This window comes from Oryctolagus cuniculus, chromosome 13 (assembly GCF_964237555.1).
Source record: "Oryctolagus cuniculus chromosome 13, mOryCun1.1, whole genome shotgun sequence".
Taxonomy (NCBI): Eukaryota; Metazoa; Chordata; class Mammalia; order Lagomorpha; family Leporidae; genus Oryctolagus; species Oryctolagus cuniculus.
In genome coordinates, this window is record NC_091444.1 from 30082295 (window position 1) to 30098009 (window position 15715).

The 15715-nt window shown below is 39.0% G+C and overlaps 1 protein-coding gene across 5 annotated transcripts in view; it reads right to left on the minus strand.

The window, feature by feature from the left end:
* USH2A (usherin) overlaps positions 1-15715 on the minus strand; it is an 848241-nt gene that overhangs the window by 261935 nt on the left and 570591 nt on the right. For all 5 annotated transcript variants that reach the window (XR_011381453.1, XM_070055318.1, XM_008268426.4 and 2 more), the window contains exons 42-43: positions 14511-14845; positions 13490-13612 (exon numbers count right to left, since the gene is read on the minus strand). Coding sequence is in view for 4 of the 5 variants with exons in the window: in XM_070055318.1 (XP_069911419.1) it covers positions 13490-13612; positions 14511-14845 (458 nt within the window). In the remaining variant the exon portion in view is untranslated. The remainder of the gene's footprint in view (positions 1-13489; positions 13613-14510; positions 14846-15715) is intronic.

The window sequence follows — 15715 nt, forward strand, 5'->3', positions numbered from 1 at the left end:
CTAAGGCTCCATCAAAAACAGATAGTCCACTTAATCTAGAGTCATAGTATAACAAGAAAAAGCACCACAGTGAAGAAACCAAATATCTCCAATATGACAAATAACAAACGCAAAAACCAAGGTAATAAAAACAAGGAAGTCACCATGAAGCCCTCAAATGAAAAAGACACCCCAATTCAAGATTATGAGGATGATGACATAGAAGAAATGCAAGAAGCAGATCTCAAAAAATTGATAAGAACATTAAGAAGTTCTCAAAAACAAATTCTTGAACCACAGAAATCCTTAATGGACAAGATAGAAAATCTCTCTCGTGAAAATGAAATATTAAGGAGGAATCAAAATGAAACGAAACAACTAGTACAACAGGAAACTGGGATAGTGACTGAAGTGAAGAATTCAATAGATCAAATGAAAAACACAATAGAGAGCCTTACAAACAGAATGGGAGAAGCAGAAGAGAGAATTTCGGACTTAGAAGACAGAGAACAGGAAAGGATACAGTCAGACCAAAGAAAAGAAGAGGAAATTAGAAATCTGAAACATATTGTCGGGAATCTTCAGGATACTATTAAAAAACCCAACATTCGGGTTCTAGGAGTTCCTGAAGGCATGGAGAGGGAGAAAGGATTAGAAGGCCTTTTTAGTGAGATATTAGCAGAAAATTTCCCAGGTTTGGAGAAGGACAGAGAAATCCTAGTACAGGAAGCTCACAGAACCCCTAATAAACACGACCAAAAGAGACCCTCACCACGGCACGTTGTAATTAAACTCTCCACAGTGAAACATAAAGAAAAGATCCTAAAATGTGCAAGAGAGAAACGTCAGATTACTCTCAGAGGATCTCCAATCAGACTCACAGCTGACTTCTCATCAGAAACTCTACAAGCTAGGAGGGAATGGCAAGATATAGCCCAGGTACTAAGAGAGAACAACTGCCAGCCCAGAATATTATACCCTGCAAAGCTATCATTTGTGAATGAAGGTGAAATAAAGACTTTTCATAACAAACAGAAATTGAAAGAATTTGTTGCCACTCGTCCAGCCCTACAAAAGATGCTTAAAGATGTGTTACACACAGAAACAAAGAAACACGGTCATCAATATGAAAGAAGGTAAAGGAAGGAAACCAAGGAAGGAAAGCTCACAGCAAAAGATCACAGGGAATTCAAAGCATATATTAGAACTTATCTTTGGCAAATGGCAGGGCAAAGTTACCACTTATCATTAGTCACATTGAACGTGAATGGCCTGAACTGTCCAGTTAAAAGACACCGTTTGGCTGATTGGGTTAAAAAACAAAACCCATCTATTTGCTGCTTACAAGAAACACATCTTTCCAACAAAGATCCATACAGACTGAAAGTGAAAGGCTGGAAAAAGATATACCATGCCAACAGAAATGAAAAAAGAGCAGGCGTAGCCATCTTAATATCAGACACCATAAACTTTACCACAAAAACCATTAAGAGAGACAAAGAGGGACACTACATAATGATTAAGGGATCAATTCAACAGGAAGATATAACAATTATCAATGTATATGCACCTAACTACAGGGCACCGGTTTATCTAAAAGATTTGTTAACGGACTTAAAGGGAGACTTAGACCCCAATACAATAGTACTGGGGGACTTCAATACTCCACTCTCAGAAATAGACAGATCAATAGGACAGAAGATCAACAAGGAGACAGTAGATTTAAACGACACTATAGCCCAAATGGATCTAACAGATATATACAGAACTTTCAATCCTACAGCTAAAGATTATACATTCTTCTCAGCAGTACATGGAACCTTCTCTAGGATTGACCACATACTAGGCCATAAAGCAAGTCTCAGCAAATTCAAAAGAATTAGAATCATACCATGCAGCTTCTCAGACCATAAAGGAATGAAGTTGGAAATGAACAACTCAGGAATCCCTAGAGCATACGCAAACACATGGAGATTGAACAACATGCTCCTGAATGAACAATGGGTCATAGAAGAAATCAAAAGAGAAATCAAAAACTTTCTGGAAGTAAATGAGGATAACAGCACAACATACCAAAACTTATGGGACGCAGCAAAAGCAGTGTTAAGAGGAAAGTTTATATCAATAGGTGCCTACATCAAGAAATTGGAAAGGCACCAAATAGATGAGCTTTCTATTCACCTCAAGGATCTAGAAAACCTACAGCAAACCAGACCCAAATCTAGTAGGAGAAGAGAAATAATTAAAATCAGAGAAGAAATCAACAGGATTGAATCAAGAAAAACATTACAAAAAATCAGCCAAACGAGGAGCTGGTTTTTTGAAAAAATAAACAAAATTGACACCCCATAGGCCCAACTAACTAAAAAAAGAAGAGAAAAGACCCAAATCAATAAAATCAGAGATGAAAAAGGAAATGTAACAACAGACACCACAGAAATAAAAAGAATCATCAGAAATTACTACAAGGACTTGTATGCCAGCAAACAGGGAAACCTACCAGAAATGGATAGATTCCTGGACACATGCAACCTACCTAAATTGAACCAGGAAGACATCGAAAACCTAAACAGACCCATAACTGAGACAGAAATTGAAACAGTAATAAAGGCCCTCCCAACAAAGAAAAGCCCAGGACCAGATGGATTCACTGCTGAATTCTACCAGACATTTAAAGAAGAACTAACTCCAATTCTTCTCAAACTATTCAGAACAATTGAAGAAGAGGGAATCCTCCCAAATTCTTTCTATGAAGCCAGCATCACCTTAATTCCTAAGCCGGGAAAAGATGCAGCACTGAAAGAGAATTACAGACCAATATCCCTGATGAACATAGATGCAAAAATCCTCAATAAAATTCTCGCCAATAGAATGCAACAACACATCAGAAAGATCATCCACCCAGACCAAGTGGGATTTATCCCTGGTATGCAGGGATGGTTTAATGTGCGCAAGACAATCAATGTGATACACCACATTAACAGACTGCAGAAGAAAAACCATATGATTCTCTCAATAGATGCCGAGAAAGCATTTGATAAAATACAACACCCGTTCATGATGAAAACTCTAAGCAAACTGGGTTTGGAAGGAACATTCCTCAATACAATCAAAGCAATCTATGAAAAACCCACAGCCAACATCCTATTGAATGGGGAAAAGTTGGAAGCATTTCCACTGAGATCTGGGACCAGACAGGGATGTCCACTCTCACCACTGCTATTCAATATAGTTCTGGAGGTTCTAGCCAGAGCTATTAGGCAAGAAAAAGAAATTAAAGGGATACAAATTGGGAAGGAAGAACTCAAACTATCCCTCTTTGCAGATGACATGATTCTTTATTTAGGGGACCCAAAGAACTCTACCAAGAGACTATTGGAACTCATAGAAGAGTTTGGCAAAGTAGCAGGGTATAAAATCAATGCACAAAAATCAACAGCCTTTGTATACACAGACAATGCCATGGCTGAGGAAGAAATTCTAAGATCAATCCCATTCACAATAGCTACAAAAACAATCAAATACCTTGGAATAAACTTAACCAAGGACGTTAAAGATCTCTACGATGAAAATTACAAAACCTTAAAGAAAGAAATAGAAGAGGATACCAAGAAATGGAAAAATCTGCCATGCTCATGGATTGGAAGAATCAATATCATCAAAATGTCCATTCTCCCAAAAGCAATTTATAGATTCAATGCAATACCAATCAAGATACCGAAGACCTTCTTCTCAGATCTGGAAAAATTGGTGCTGAAATTTATATGGAGGCACAAGAGACCTCGAATAGCTAAAGCAATCTTGTACAACAAAAACAAAGCCGGAGGCATCACAATACCAGATTTCAGGACATACTACAGGGCAGTTGTAATCAAAACAGCATGGTACTGGTACAGAAACAGAAGGATAGACCAATGGAACAGAATTGAAATACCAGAAATCAACCCAAACATCTACAGCCAACTTATATTTGATCAAGGATCTAAAACTAATTCCTTGAGCAAGGACAGTCTATTCAATAAATGGTGCTGGGAAAATTGGATTTCCACGTGCAGAATCATGAAGCAAGACCCCTACCTTACACCTTACACAAAAATCCACTCAACATGGATTAAAGACCTAAATCTACGACCTGACACCATCAAGTTACTAGAGAACATTGGAGAAACCCTTCAAGATATTGGCACAGGCAAAGAGTTTCTGGAAAAGACCCGGGAGGCACAGGCAGTCAAAGCCAAAATTAACTATTGGGATTGCATCAAATTGAGAAGTTTCTGTACTGCAAAAGAAACAGTCAGGAGAGTGAAGAGACAACCGTCAGAATGGGAAAAAATATTTGCAAACTATGCAACAGATAAAGGGTTAATAACCAGAATCTACAAAGAGATCAAGAAACTCCACAAAAACAAAACCAACAACCCACTTAAGAGATGGGCCAAGGACCTCAATAGACATTTTTCAAAAGAGGAAATCCAAATGGCCAACAGGCACATGAAAAAATGTTCAAGGTCATTAGCAATCAGAGAAATGCAAATCAAAACCACAATGAGGTTCCACCTCACCCCGGTTAGAATGGCTCACATACAGAAATCTACCAACAACAGATGCTGGCGAGGATGTGGGGAAAAAGGGACACTAACCCACTGTTGGTGGGAATGCAAACTGGTTAAGCCACTATGGAAATCAGTCTGGAGATTCCTCAGAAACCTGAAGATAACCCTACCGTTCGACCCAGCCATCCCACTCCTTGGAATTTACCCAAAGGAATTTAAATTGGCAAACAAAAAAGCAGTCTGCAGCCTAATGTTTATTGCAGCACAATTCACAATAGCTAAGACCTGGAACCAACCTAAATGCCCATCAACGGTAGACTGGATAAAGAAATTATGGGATATGTACTCTTTAGAATACTATACTGCAGTAAGAAACAACGAAATCCAGTCATTTGCAACAAAATGGAGGAATCTGGAACACATCATGCTGAGTGAAATAAGCCAGTCCCAAAGGGACAAATACCATATGTTCTCCCTGATCGGTGACAACTGACTGAACACCAAAATGGAAACTTGTTGAAGTGAAAGGGACACTATGGGAAACGGTGACTTGATCAGCATAGCCCTGACTGTTAATGAACAACTTAATACATTATCCCTCTTAGTAGTTTTTTTGTCTGTTCTACTTAATATGACTGATTCAATTCTGTAATTAATACACAGTTATTCTTAAGTGTTGAAATTTAACTGAAATGTGATCCCTGTTAAACATAAGAGTAGGAATAAGAGAGGGAAGAGATATATAATTTGGGACATGCTCAAGCTGACTTGCCCCAAATGGTAGAGTTAGAAACATACCAGGGGACTCCAATTTAATCCCATCAAGGTGGCATGTACCAATGCCATCTCACTAGTCCAAGTGATCAATTTCAGTTCGCAATTGATCATAATGAAAGGACTAAGAGTCAAAGGGAGCACATAAGCAAGTCTAGTACCTGCTAACACTAACCGATAGAATAAATAAAGGGGAGAGTGATCCAACATGGGAAGTGAGATACTCAGCAGACTCATAGAATGGCAGATGCCCTAAATAGCACTCTGGCCTCAGAATCAGCCCTAAAGGCATTCAGATCTGGCTGAAAAGCCCATGAGAGTATTTCAGGCATGGAAAGCCAAGACACTCTGGCAAAAGATCTCTGTGAGTGAGATCTCAGTGGAAAGAACAGGTCTTCAAAGAAGGAGGTACCTTTCTCTGAAGGGAGGAGAGAACCTCCACTTTGACTATGACCTTGTCTAAACAAGATAAGAGTCGGAGAACTCAAGGGGCTTCCATAGCCTTGGAAACTCATGACTGGAGCATAGGGAGATTACTGATGCCATAGACAGGAGTGTCAATTGGTAAAGTCAACAACAGGAGTCACTGTGCACTTACTCCTCATGTAGGATCTCTGTCCTTAATGTGCTGTGCATTGAGATTTAATGCTATAATGAGTACTCAAATAATATATTTCACTTTGTGTTTCTATGGGGGTGCAAACTGTTGAAATCTTTACTTAATGCATACTAAACTGATCCTCTGTAAAAAAAAAAAAAAAAAAAAAGAAAAGAAAAGAAAAGAAAAGAAACTATCAACTCCCAACTTGACTCTCACTGGGATTAAACATGACAATAGGTCTGATCTGATTTCATCATCATTAAAAAAAATCATCTATTATTTTTCACTTTATGTTTCTGTGTGGGAGCAAACTGTTGAAATCCTTACTTAATGTATACTAAGCTGATCTTCTGTATATTAAGATAATCGAAAATGAATCTTGATGTGAATGGAAGGGGAGAGGGAGTGGGAAAGGGGAGGGTTGTGGGTGGGACGGTATGGGGGGGAAGCCATAGTAATCCATTATTCGTACTTTGGAAACGTATATTCATTAAATAAAAGTTAAAAAAAAAAAAAAAAAAAAGAAAACTTCAAAGTAAATGAATACTTACGTTGAATCTATAATGTAGCCAGTTAAATCAATTGTAAACCTATTTAGGATTATTGGGCTACTGCAGGAGTCATTCCCTAAATGATTCATTTATTTGGGTCTATCCTCCAGTCTTCTTCACCCCTAGCATATGGTAACATTTGTTGTGTTATATACACAACTGTGGTGTTTTTCTTTTTAAAAGATAATATATTAAAATCTTGTTTATGGAACAATTCTCATTTCAAAGTTTAGTTGCTATTACCCAGAGGAATTGGAAAGCTAGATTTTCTTTAGATGATGCAAGTTTTAATTTTTTTATTTACTGAATAGGTAAATGTATAAGAGCATGAAGATGATTCATAGTTACTAAAGCAGTCGTTATCAGGTCACATGTAATTGGTAGGCTAGTGACCCAAGAGTCTATCTGTCCAATAGAGAAATGATCCCTACTGAAATTTAGCAAAGCGCTTTTTAAAAAAAATTGAAAAAATTATATTGCTCTTTCATATCTGAGACACCACCATTCATTCAAAAATATCTATCGAATATTAACAATATACCATATGATAAACAGAATAAACCTGATGTTTATGGAGTAATATCAGATGAATTAATTTTTACAGAATACTGTTTTTGAATAACATCCAAAATGTTAATTCACTTGTCCTTTTTCATTTCCTTTTTGAATGCACTTTGGAGAGAGCATCTAGTGTAACCTTATCTAATCAGGGGAGTCTTCACAGAGGAGGGGACATTTGGGCTAGGTCTTGATGACAAGTGGTATTTGGTGCAGTGAAGGCGCTTGTCCAGTGAAAGACATTTATTCTAGCACAGAATGAGTGAAGGCTTGTATCTTAAAAGGGTCTGATGTGTTTGGAGAACCAATAAAATTCTTTAGTGCAGCTGCAGAATGCCTCAGGTTATTTTCATCAGAATTAAAAATGTGTCAACTTTATTGATGTCCTAACAGAATTCATGTGTCAATATTGTCACCAATATAAATCATGCTTCTGAAAATGCAGGCTATTTAGTTGCTTCTTCCACTAACTCTTCCTCATATCTGTCACAATCCAAAGTGTGCTTTGGGACATCACACAAGCCAGGATTTGAGAAATGTTGTGTAGTATACTCCTTCTTACACTTCAATCCTTTTTCTGAATAAATAAGCAAATTAATGATAATGCAAATTGTTTCCATTGCTTAAATATGCAGTTCTTAGAATTTTCCATTAGTGGCTGGTGTCTATTCTTTCAGTCTTATATTGATTCTAAAAATAATAGTGAAGATTTTTGCTTTTGTAATTGAAGAGTGATGTTCTTGACACTTAAAAGTTTTTATGACTTTTTTTAGATTCTATGTGAAAGCTGCAACTGTTATTATGTTTCAGTGTCCATTCCTACACTACCAGAATGTCATATATGAAATAATTCTGCTGTAATTTCCATCTTTGTTTTATTATCTCACCAACATTAGACAGAAACACAAAGAAAACAGGTTTTTTTTTCTTTAAGAAAACACCAGAATAAAGAAGCCTCCTGTGACAAAATGCATCCTTCCAGATTTAAAGGCTCATTTTTCATGAAGTAACATTTCATATGATGACACTTAGAAAAAGGAATATATGTAGTAAATTCAGGACAATAAAATAAAATCCCAGTGGAGAAAAAGCAACTGTGACTCTATCAACTTAATCTGAATGTGATATAGAGACACTTTCATGCACTTTGAATCAGGGAACACTGCTAAGAGATGGCACACCAGTGTTGACAGAAGTTGGCTTTCATTCCTGGATCCAACTTTTAATCACACTTTGATAGTAAGGAAGTGTGGGGAGCAACGGGGAGCAACTTGGACTAGACTGTTACTGGAATTAAGACTTATTCTATGCATCTGCTCTCCCACAATATGGCGCTGGGAGAGGAGGAAACAGCTTCTACACAGCTGCCTCCAGTTCAACCAATAAGCAGCAGGAGCTGATCCTGATTGGAGGAGAGCAGCGTACTCGGCGTGTGGGTAGCAGAGTTGGGATTGGCAGAAGAGGACTATAAAGGAGGAGAGAGACAACATGCACCAGGAACATCTATCTGAAGGAACACCTGTGCAGCCCCCGAGAGAGCCGGCCGGCGGTGTGCCGCTCCCCCGCGGAACTGGGGAATGTGGCAGGGGGAACTGCCCTTCCACGGAGGTGGGAGGGACGGTAGCCAACCCGGGAAGAACCAGCAGCAAACCCGGGGAGGGCCGAGCAGACAAAAGAACAGCGCAGGGTCCTGTGTCGTTCCTCCGCGAAGAAGGGGAGCGACATAATGGTGCCGTGACTCAGATATGAAGCCTAGGCAGGGTTTAGTGTCGTTCCTCCATGAAGAGGGGGAGCGACATAATGGTGCCGTGACTCGGATATGAAGCCTAGGCAGGGTTTAGTGTCGTTCCTCCACGAAGAGGGGGAGTGACAAGGAAGAAACTGAAGGGATCTTCCTCATCTCAGTAGTCATTGGAGAAAGTCTTCCTTCCAGGCATCCTTTCTGGGCAGAGGTAACAATTTTTTACTTAGTAGTTACAACTCAAATCCACTTATATTATAGGAATACATAGCATGGAACTGGCCTAGCTTTTCCACAGGGCAGAGAAAAAAAATTTATCAGCATACAATTAATCATTGAAGAGCCCATGAGAGTATTTCAGGCATGGAAAACCAAGACATTCTGGCAAAAAAAAAAAAAAAAACAACAACAACAACGACAACAACAAACCTAAATGAAAGATCTCTACGAGTGAGATCCCAGTGGAGAGAACGGGGTCATCAAAGAAGGAGGTACCTTTCTCTGAAGGGAGCAGAGAACTTCCACTTTGACTAAGACCCTGTCTAAATAAGATCAAAGTCAGCGAACTCAAAAGGCTTCCATAGCCTTGGCAACTCATGACTAGAGCCTAGGGAGATTACTGATGCCATAAACAAGAGCGTCAAATTGTTAAGTCAACAACAGGAGTCACTATGTACTTACTCCTCATGTGGGATCTGTCCTTAATGTGTTGTCCAATGTGAAGTAATGCTATAACTAGTACTGCAACAGTATTTTACACTTTGTGTTTCTGTGTGGGTGCAAACTGATGAAATCTTTACTTGATGTATACTGAATTGATCTTCTGTATATAAAGAGAATTGAAAATGAATCTTGATGTGAATGGAATGGGAAAGGGAGTGGGAGATGGGAGGGGTGTGAGTGGGAGGGAAATTATGGGGGAGAGAAAGCCATTGTAATCCATAAACTGTACTTTGGAAATTTATATTTACTAAATAAAAGTTAAAAAAAAAATAAAAAAAAAAAACAAAAATAAAAAATATTCAGAAAAAAAATTGTGTCTGTACTACACATGAGTAGATGCTTCCCTTTGTCACTATTTTCTAAACAATACAGTATAACAACTACTTATGTAGTATTTACATTGTATTAGGTGTTATAAGTAATTTGGAGATGATTTAAAGTACACAGGAAGACGTGCATAGGTTTCATGCAAATACTAACCATTTTATAGAGGGGACTGAAGCATCTGCTGATTTGGTATCCATGAGAGACTTGTGGATACAAGGGAGGGCTGTGGACGCCAAAGGGAAGGGCCATTAAAGACACGTAAGCATGTGCTGAAAGCTCACCCTCATCCCTCTTCTCAATTTGCAGAACTGCTGGCCAGCCCCTCACAACGCCAAGGTGGGCCATGGCAACATCTGACCAATAAAGATCACTTCCTTAAACAGAGAAACCATGCTGCCCTCTAGGAGATAAGTTCCCAGCGTTTTCCCTGATTTATGAGTAGCTCCCATGGGCTACAGAGACACTTACGTTTTTGTGCTTACCAAGGGGTAGGGAAAAGGGGGAAAAGGACTTTCTCACAATAGGAAGCTCATGGTGTTTACTTTGAATGTTAAGAAGAAATGAAAGAAGGTACAAAGAACATCTTTGCTACTGCTACTAGAAATCAACAAATGCCTATAACATTCAACATTATGAGGCTAGTCAAAACTTCCTTTCAGCACAATTTTGTGTATACACAGTTCCTTTCTAGAAGCAGCTCTCCTAGGTATAAACTCTGACTCTTCCCTTCCATTAATTTGTGGAGTTTTAACTTCATTTTTTCCTTAATCTCAGATTTGAACCTCTCAAGAATCCTTGAGGTTGGGTGGGGATGGGAGGTGGACATTGGAATTGTGGTTAAAGTGTGACTTGGGACACTCATATTGCGTATCAGAGTGCCTGGGTTTGAATCTTGCCTCTGCTTCCACTCATATGGGAGATCTTGATGAATTCCTGGTTCCTGGCTTTGACCTGGCCCAGGCCTGGTTGTTGTGGACATTAGGGGAGTGAACCAGTAGATGGAAGATTTCTCTCTTTTTGTCTCTCTGCTTTTCACTTACAATGAAAATAAGTAAAGACAAAGAAAAAGAAAAGAATCTTTAGAGGAGTCACTAATATTTCAAACTAAGTTTCTGATCATACTAGTTCTTTAATATATTTTTCTTCTTCAAAGGAATAAAATCAATTTTCTGAGACTTTGTATTTCTGTTGAATGTCTTGTGGCTAAACTTAGAATGAGTCATGTTAAATAGTTTCTGCTCATTTTGGATATTTTTATATTTAATGCACTCAGAGTTAACACATCATAGAAAGCCACTTTTCTAATTGATTTTCCTAGACAGAATTGTGATGATTGCAATTAATATGCAAATCACACTCTGTGTGGAGGCAAGGATGAGAGAGCTCCTCCACCAAACTGAAGTATTGGAATGAGAGGACTAAGTTACATTCACCCTTTCTCCTTTACTTTTTACTTATTTATTTGAGAGGCAGAGTTATAGAAAAGCATAAAAGTGCTCCCATCTGCTGGTTCATTCCCCAAATGCTTACAACAATTTGGGCCAGGCCAGGCCAAAAAAGCAGGAACCAGGAACTCAATACAGATCTCCCACATGAGTGGCAGGGCCCCAACAACTTGAACCATCACTGCCGATTCCCAGGGTCTGCATCAGTGGGAAAGTGGAGTCAGGAGCCAGATTCAGGAATCAAATCCAGGGGCAGGGGCCAGGTGTCACAGTGGGTCAAGCTCCTACTTCAGATGTCCACATCCAATTTCAGAGTGGCAGTTTATGTCCTGGATACTCAGCTACTAATCCTGGTCCCTGCAAAGGCACTTGGGAAAACAGCAGGCAATAGTTCAACTATTTGAGTTCTTGCCACCCACATGGAGACCTGAATGGAGTTCTGCACTCTTGGCTTCAGACAGGCCAAGCTCTGGCTGTTGTGGCCATTTGGATAGTGACTCAGCAGATGGATGATATCTCTGTCACTCTGCCTTTCAAAAAAATAAATACAAAAAAAAAAAAAAAAAAAAAGAAGGAAAAAGGACTCATACCCAGGTTCTCTGATATGCGTCATAGGCATCTTAAGTGCCTGCCCTTGCATTCATCTCTTGTTCCTATCACAGTGCCTCTGCATAAGTAAATAAAAGTAAATTGATGAATAAATGAACTTCTTCAACGGAAGAGATAAGCATACAGGGAAGCTGAAGTAAGAATAATGATGAATGGAAAATACATGACAATTGTATAATGACCATGATAAATTTGACTGAACAATAAGGATTTACTAATAACTGACCTTTGTTGACTTAGAAAGGTGGCAATTTCACATGGTTCATGCTGTTGCTAGGTCAGATTTATGTGCCGCCCCCCTCCAGAGAATCTTACAATATCTATAATGTTCTTCCTCAATCCCTTAAGATGGGCGGGAGAATTTTCCTTAGTTTTGCTCATTCCCCAAAGAGAGTAACACTACAGTTCATGTTCTTAAGGCACAGAGAAATCAAATACTCAACCTTTTACTGAGTTAACGTATTTTTTCATTTAATGAGTATTCAGGATCCTAGTGTATGCCAGGCACTATGGTTGGAACTGAAGGAAAAAGGAAAGCAAAACTCCTGCCTTGTGGTAGATCTGATTTATAAAGTAGTGTCCAGAGAAGTAGTCAGGCCTGTACATTACAATGATGAGAGATAGTTAAAGAACCGGTTATGAAAATCCATTAAAAGGAAGCTGCTTCAGACCAGGGAGACAATGAGTAGGAAAGCCTTCCTGGAGAAAGAAACATCTAGAACAAAATTTGAGCGATAATGCAGTCAGACAATGGGGTGTACAAAATATCACAGGTTGGAGGTGTGGAATGTATTGCAGATGTGGCTTGGACACAGAGGCCCCAGGAAGGGAGCTGTGGGAGACAAGGCTAGGATTATAAACAAGGTTAGAGGACCCTGACTAAGTTGTGGGTTTAGATACAAACTGACTTGATGGGAAAGTTACTGAAAAGTAAGAATTTTTCACACAATAGCATTCATGTTGTTAGCAATTCAATTACATTACTTAGACTCATGGAGATTTAGACGTTGTTTAATTCCATCCAATCACTTCATTTTTATGAGCAACAAAAATGAAGCCCAGAGAAGGGTAGTCATTTGTCTGAGGTCACAAAGCCAGTTCTCCAGCACAGCATGAAACAGAACTCAGATTGGCTAATATTCTCCTGAATTACTTTTTCACTTCTTTGAATTCTATATTAAATTCTTTCGCACCCCAATCCTGTTTACTAAATATTTTTTGTGGACTGAATCAATGACTTATGGCCAATTACTTTACAGAAATGGTAGCAATAGCAAGGATTTTCCAAATGCCCAGGAACTTCCTAGGTTTCATATGTGTTCAATATTTCCAAATTCCTCTGTTAAATTTCATGTCTGGATAGAGCTGTGGCACAGGCAATAGGTGAAGGCTCAAACATCTACAAGTTTGACTTCAAAAGGCTTATTGTAAGCACGCAGTTAAGATAGCAAACATTAAACATGCTGACTGTTACAGTTCCATGATTAATGCCACAGATAATAACCAAACATGTTCTATTGCATAACTGATAACAAGCTCACACAATGAAGACACTAAGATACTTTGAACTATTCAACATGCCCAAAACTAAATGCCAGCATTTGTTTTTATAGTTTTTGTAATCTCACCTGCTAAGACCCTTATCTTCATAAAACCACTGAGTTCCTGAATAAATATTGTGCCACAGATTTAAATCTTCTGGGGGATTTGATGCAAGTGGTTGCCGGGTTTTACGTCTCAGAAGCTCATATCTAAAGCAAAAGACAAGCAGGAACATCAGGATTATCTCAACTAATGTTATTACCAAAATTCAGGTTGTTTTGTGGTATGTGGTATGACGTATGTGTGCAAACATAACAATTCCATCTTAAGTTTTCAATTATGAGGGCTTTTCCAGATAAACTTTTTTTTTCTGGCTCAAGTTTCATATATTGAATTATTTTAAAACAATCAGCTACATTCACATTTTACCATTATCAGCCAGAATGATAACATTTTAGATTCCTTCTATGTCAGATTTGCCAAATATTTATTGCCAGTTTCACACAAAGTAGAAATACAAAAACCTTATCGAGTTAATGATTTCTTAAGACTTCTACCATCAATACTTAATAAACAATGATAACACTGTATTATCAACTCTACAGTCTTGGCTAACCATCAAGTTCAAGTGGTTTCAAAGCCCTTTCAGGATCACAACTCCTTCCTTTCATCTTATCTCTCTCCCTGATCACATTATTTACAAATGTTCCAGTCATAAAGCCATGCTGTAGAAGTTTGTTGTGTTCACTTTAGAATTTTGGAACATATTTGTGTGAATGATCAGGGTAGAATATGCATCAGGTTTGCCCAACAGAATACAAATATATTTGGAGAATCAAGAGAAGGATTTGGTAGAGTCCAGAGGGGAAGGGATTGCTGTTGCCAGAGTTGTTAGTTCTTCTCATTAGCACGGTGGTTTGTCTGCCTTGATGTGCAATGATGGTTCCATGTCATGCTGTAAAATGTAATACTCTCTGGAAGTTACTGGCTGAGGCAGATACAGGAAGGAATTAGCTTAATGCTCAGGTGTGAGTAAAAGCCTCCTTCCCTACTCTTAAAGAGGTAAAGACCAAGGCAAAATTCAAAAGCCTGGTTACCTTCTCTTACCTCAAATTCGGTCCGTTTGGCTTGGATGGTGGCTGCCAGGAAACCCCAACGTAGGATTCGCTTAGCGGAATCACAGACAGTGGGCTCACATCCTGAGGCAGGGTGGGGTGGGTGGTTACGTAAGTAGGTAGGCTCTCTGTGCACCCTCCTAGGTACCCGTTACCCCCCGAGCAAGCAACAATGGTGACAGAATAATTAGTGAAAGGAATCAGGGGAGTAACAACTTGGCTTAAGACTGAGGCTGTAACATTGGTTACTGTGACGTGTGGGTCTGGCATGCGGATCTCATAGCTAAGCATGTCCCCATTCTGGATGAGTGGAGCTTCCCAAGTGACCTGGAATGAGAGAGAAACTGAGAATCAGTGTGAGAACGCAGGCACAGTATAACGGAAGCCTGCAGGATCTAGAATTCTGTGCTGTTTCCTTTGCAGCAGGTACATTCAATGCGCTTACTCTCAACTGAGCCATTGTACGAAACGGTCATGACGGGGCTGGGATCAATTAGCAGGGCACCAGGACTCCAACGAAATGCTGTTTCCTGGGTTTGGCTTGCAGTCTTGGTACCTTCCAGCTCTGTCAGACGAATGCACACCTTAGTGATTCATCTCCCCTGCAGGTGTTCCGAGGAACACAGAGCAAACACATGGAAGAAATTCACACATCCACATGCATCAATAGGGCAGCCGCAGGTTTTGATTGTTTTCTTGTGTATAACTCAATTAAGTAGAATATCAGAACTCCTTGCTTTGCACTGTTAGGGTGCATGCTAAATAAGCTGCTTTTGGGAGGTGTGTGGGGGAAGAGAAATCACCACGTGCTTTTTCTGACACGGTACAATTCAGTTTCTGACTCTTATACGGAACTGAGCAAGTATAGCAATAATAGCACATCCCATTTTCAGATATATGTATATAAAGCTCTTAAAAAGGTAAGCAAAGGCAGATCATGAACATCAGAAAAGAAGAGAATTTTGTCACGGATGCTGTAATGTCTCAAGTTTCTTTACTTTGCTGCTAAGTTTTGCAAGAGCATAGTAGTAATATAGTCATGTTCTTGCAGAGAGGCTATTAAAAAATCACTATCCTGTTTTACCTCTTTTATTGTTGCCTTGCTGTGTCCCTTAAATAAATATATACCTCACAGTATGTGTTTTATTTTCTATGTAGACTATAAACTTCCTCTGTAAAAAAAGTTACTTATTTTTG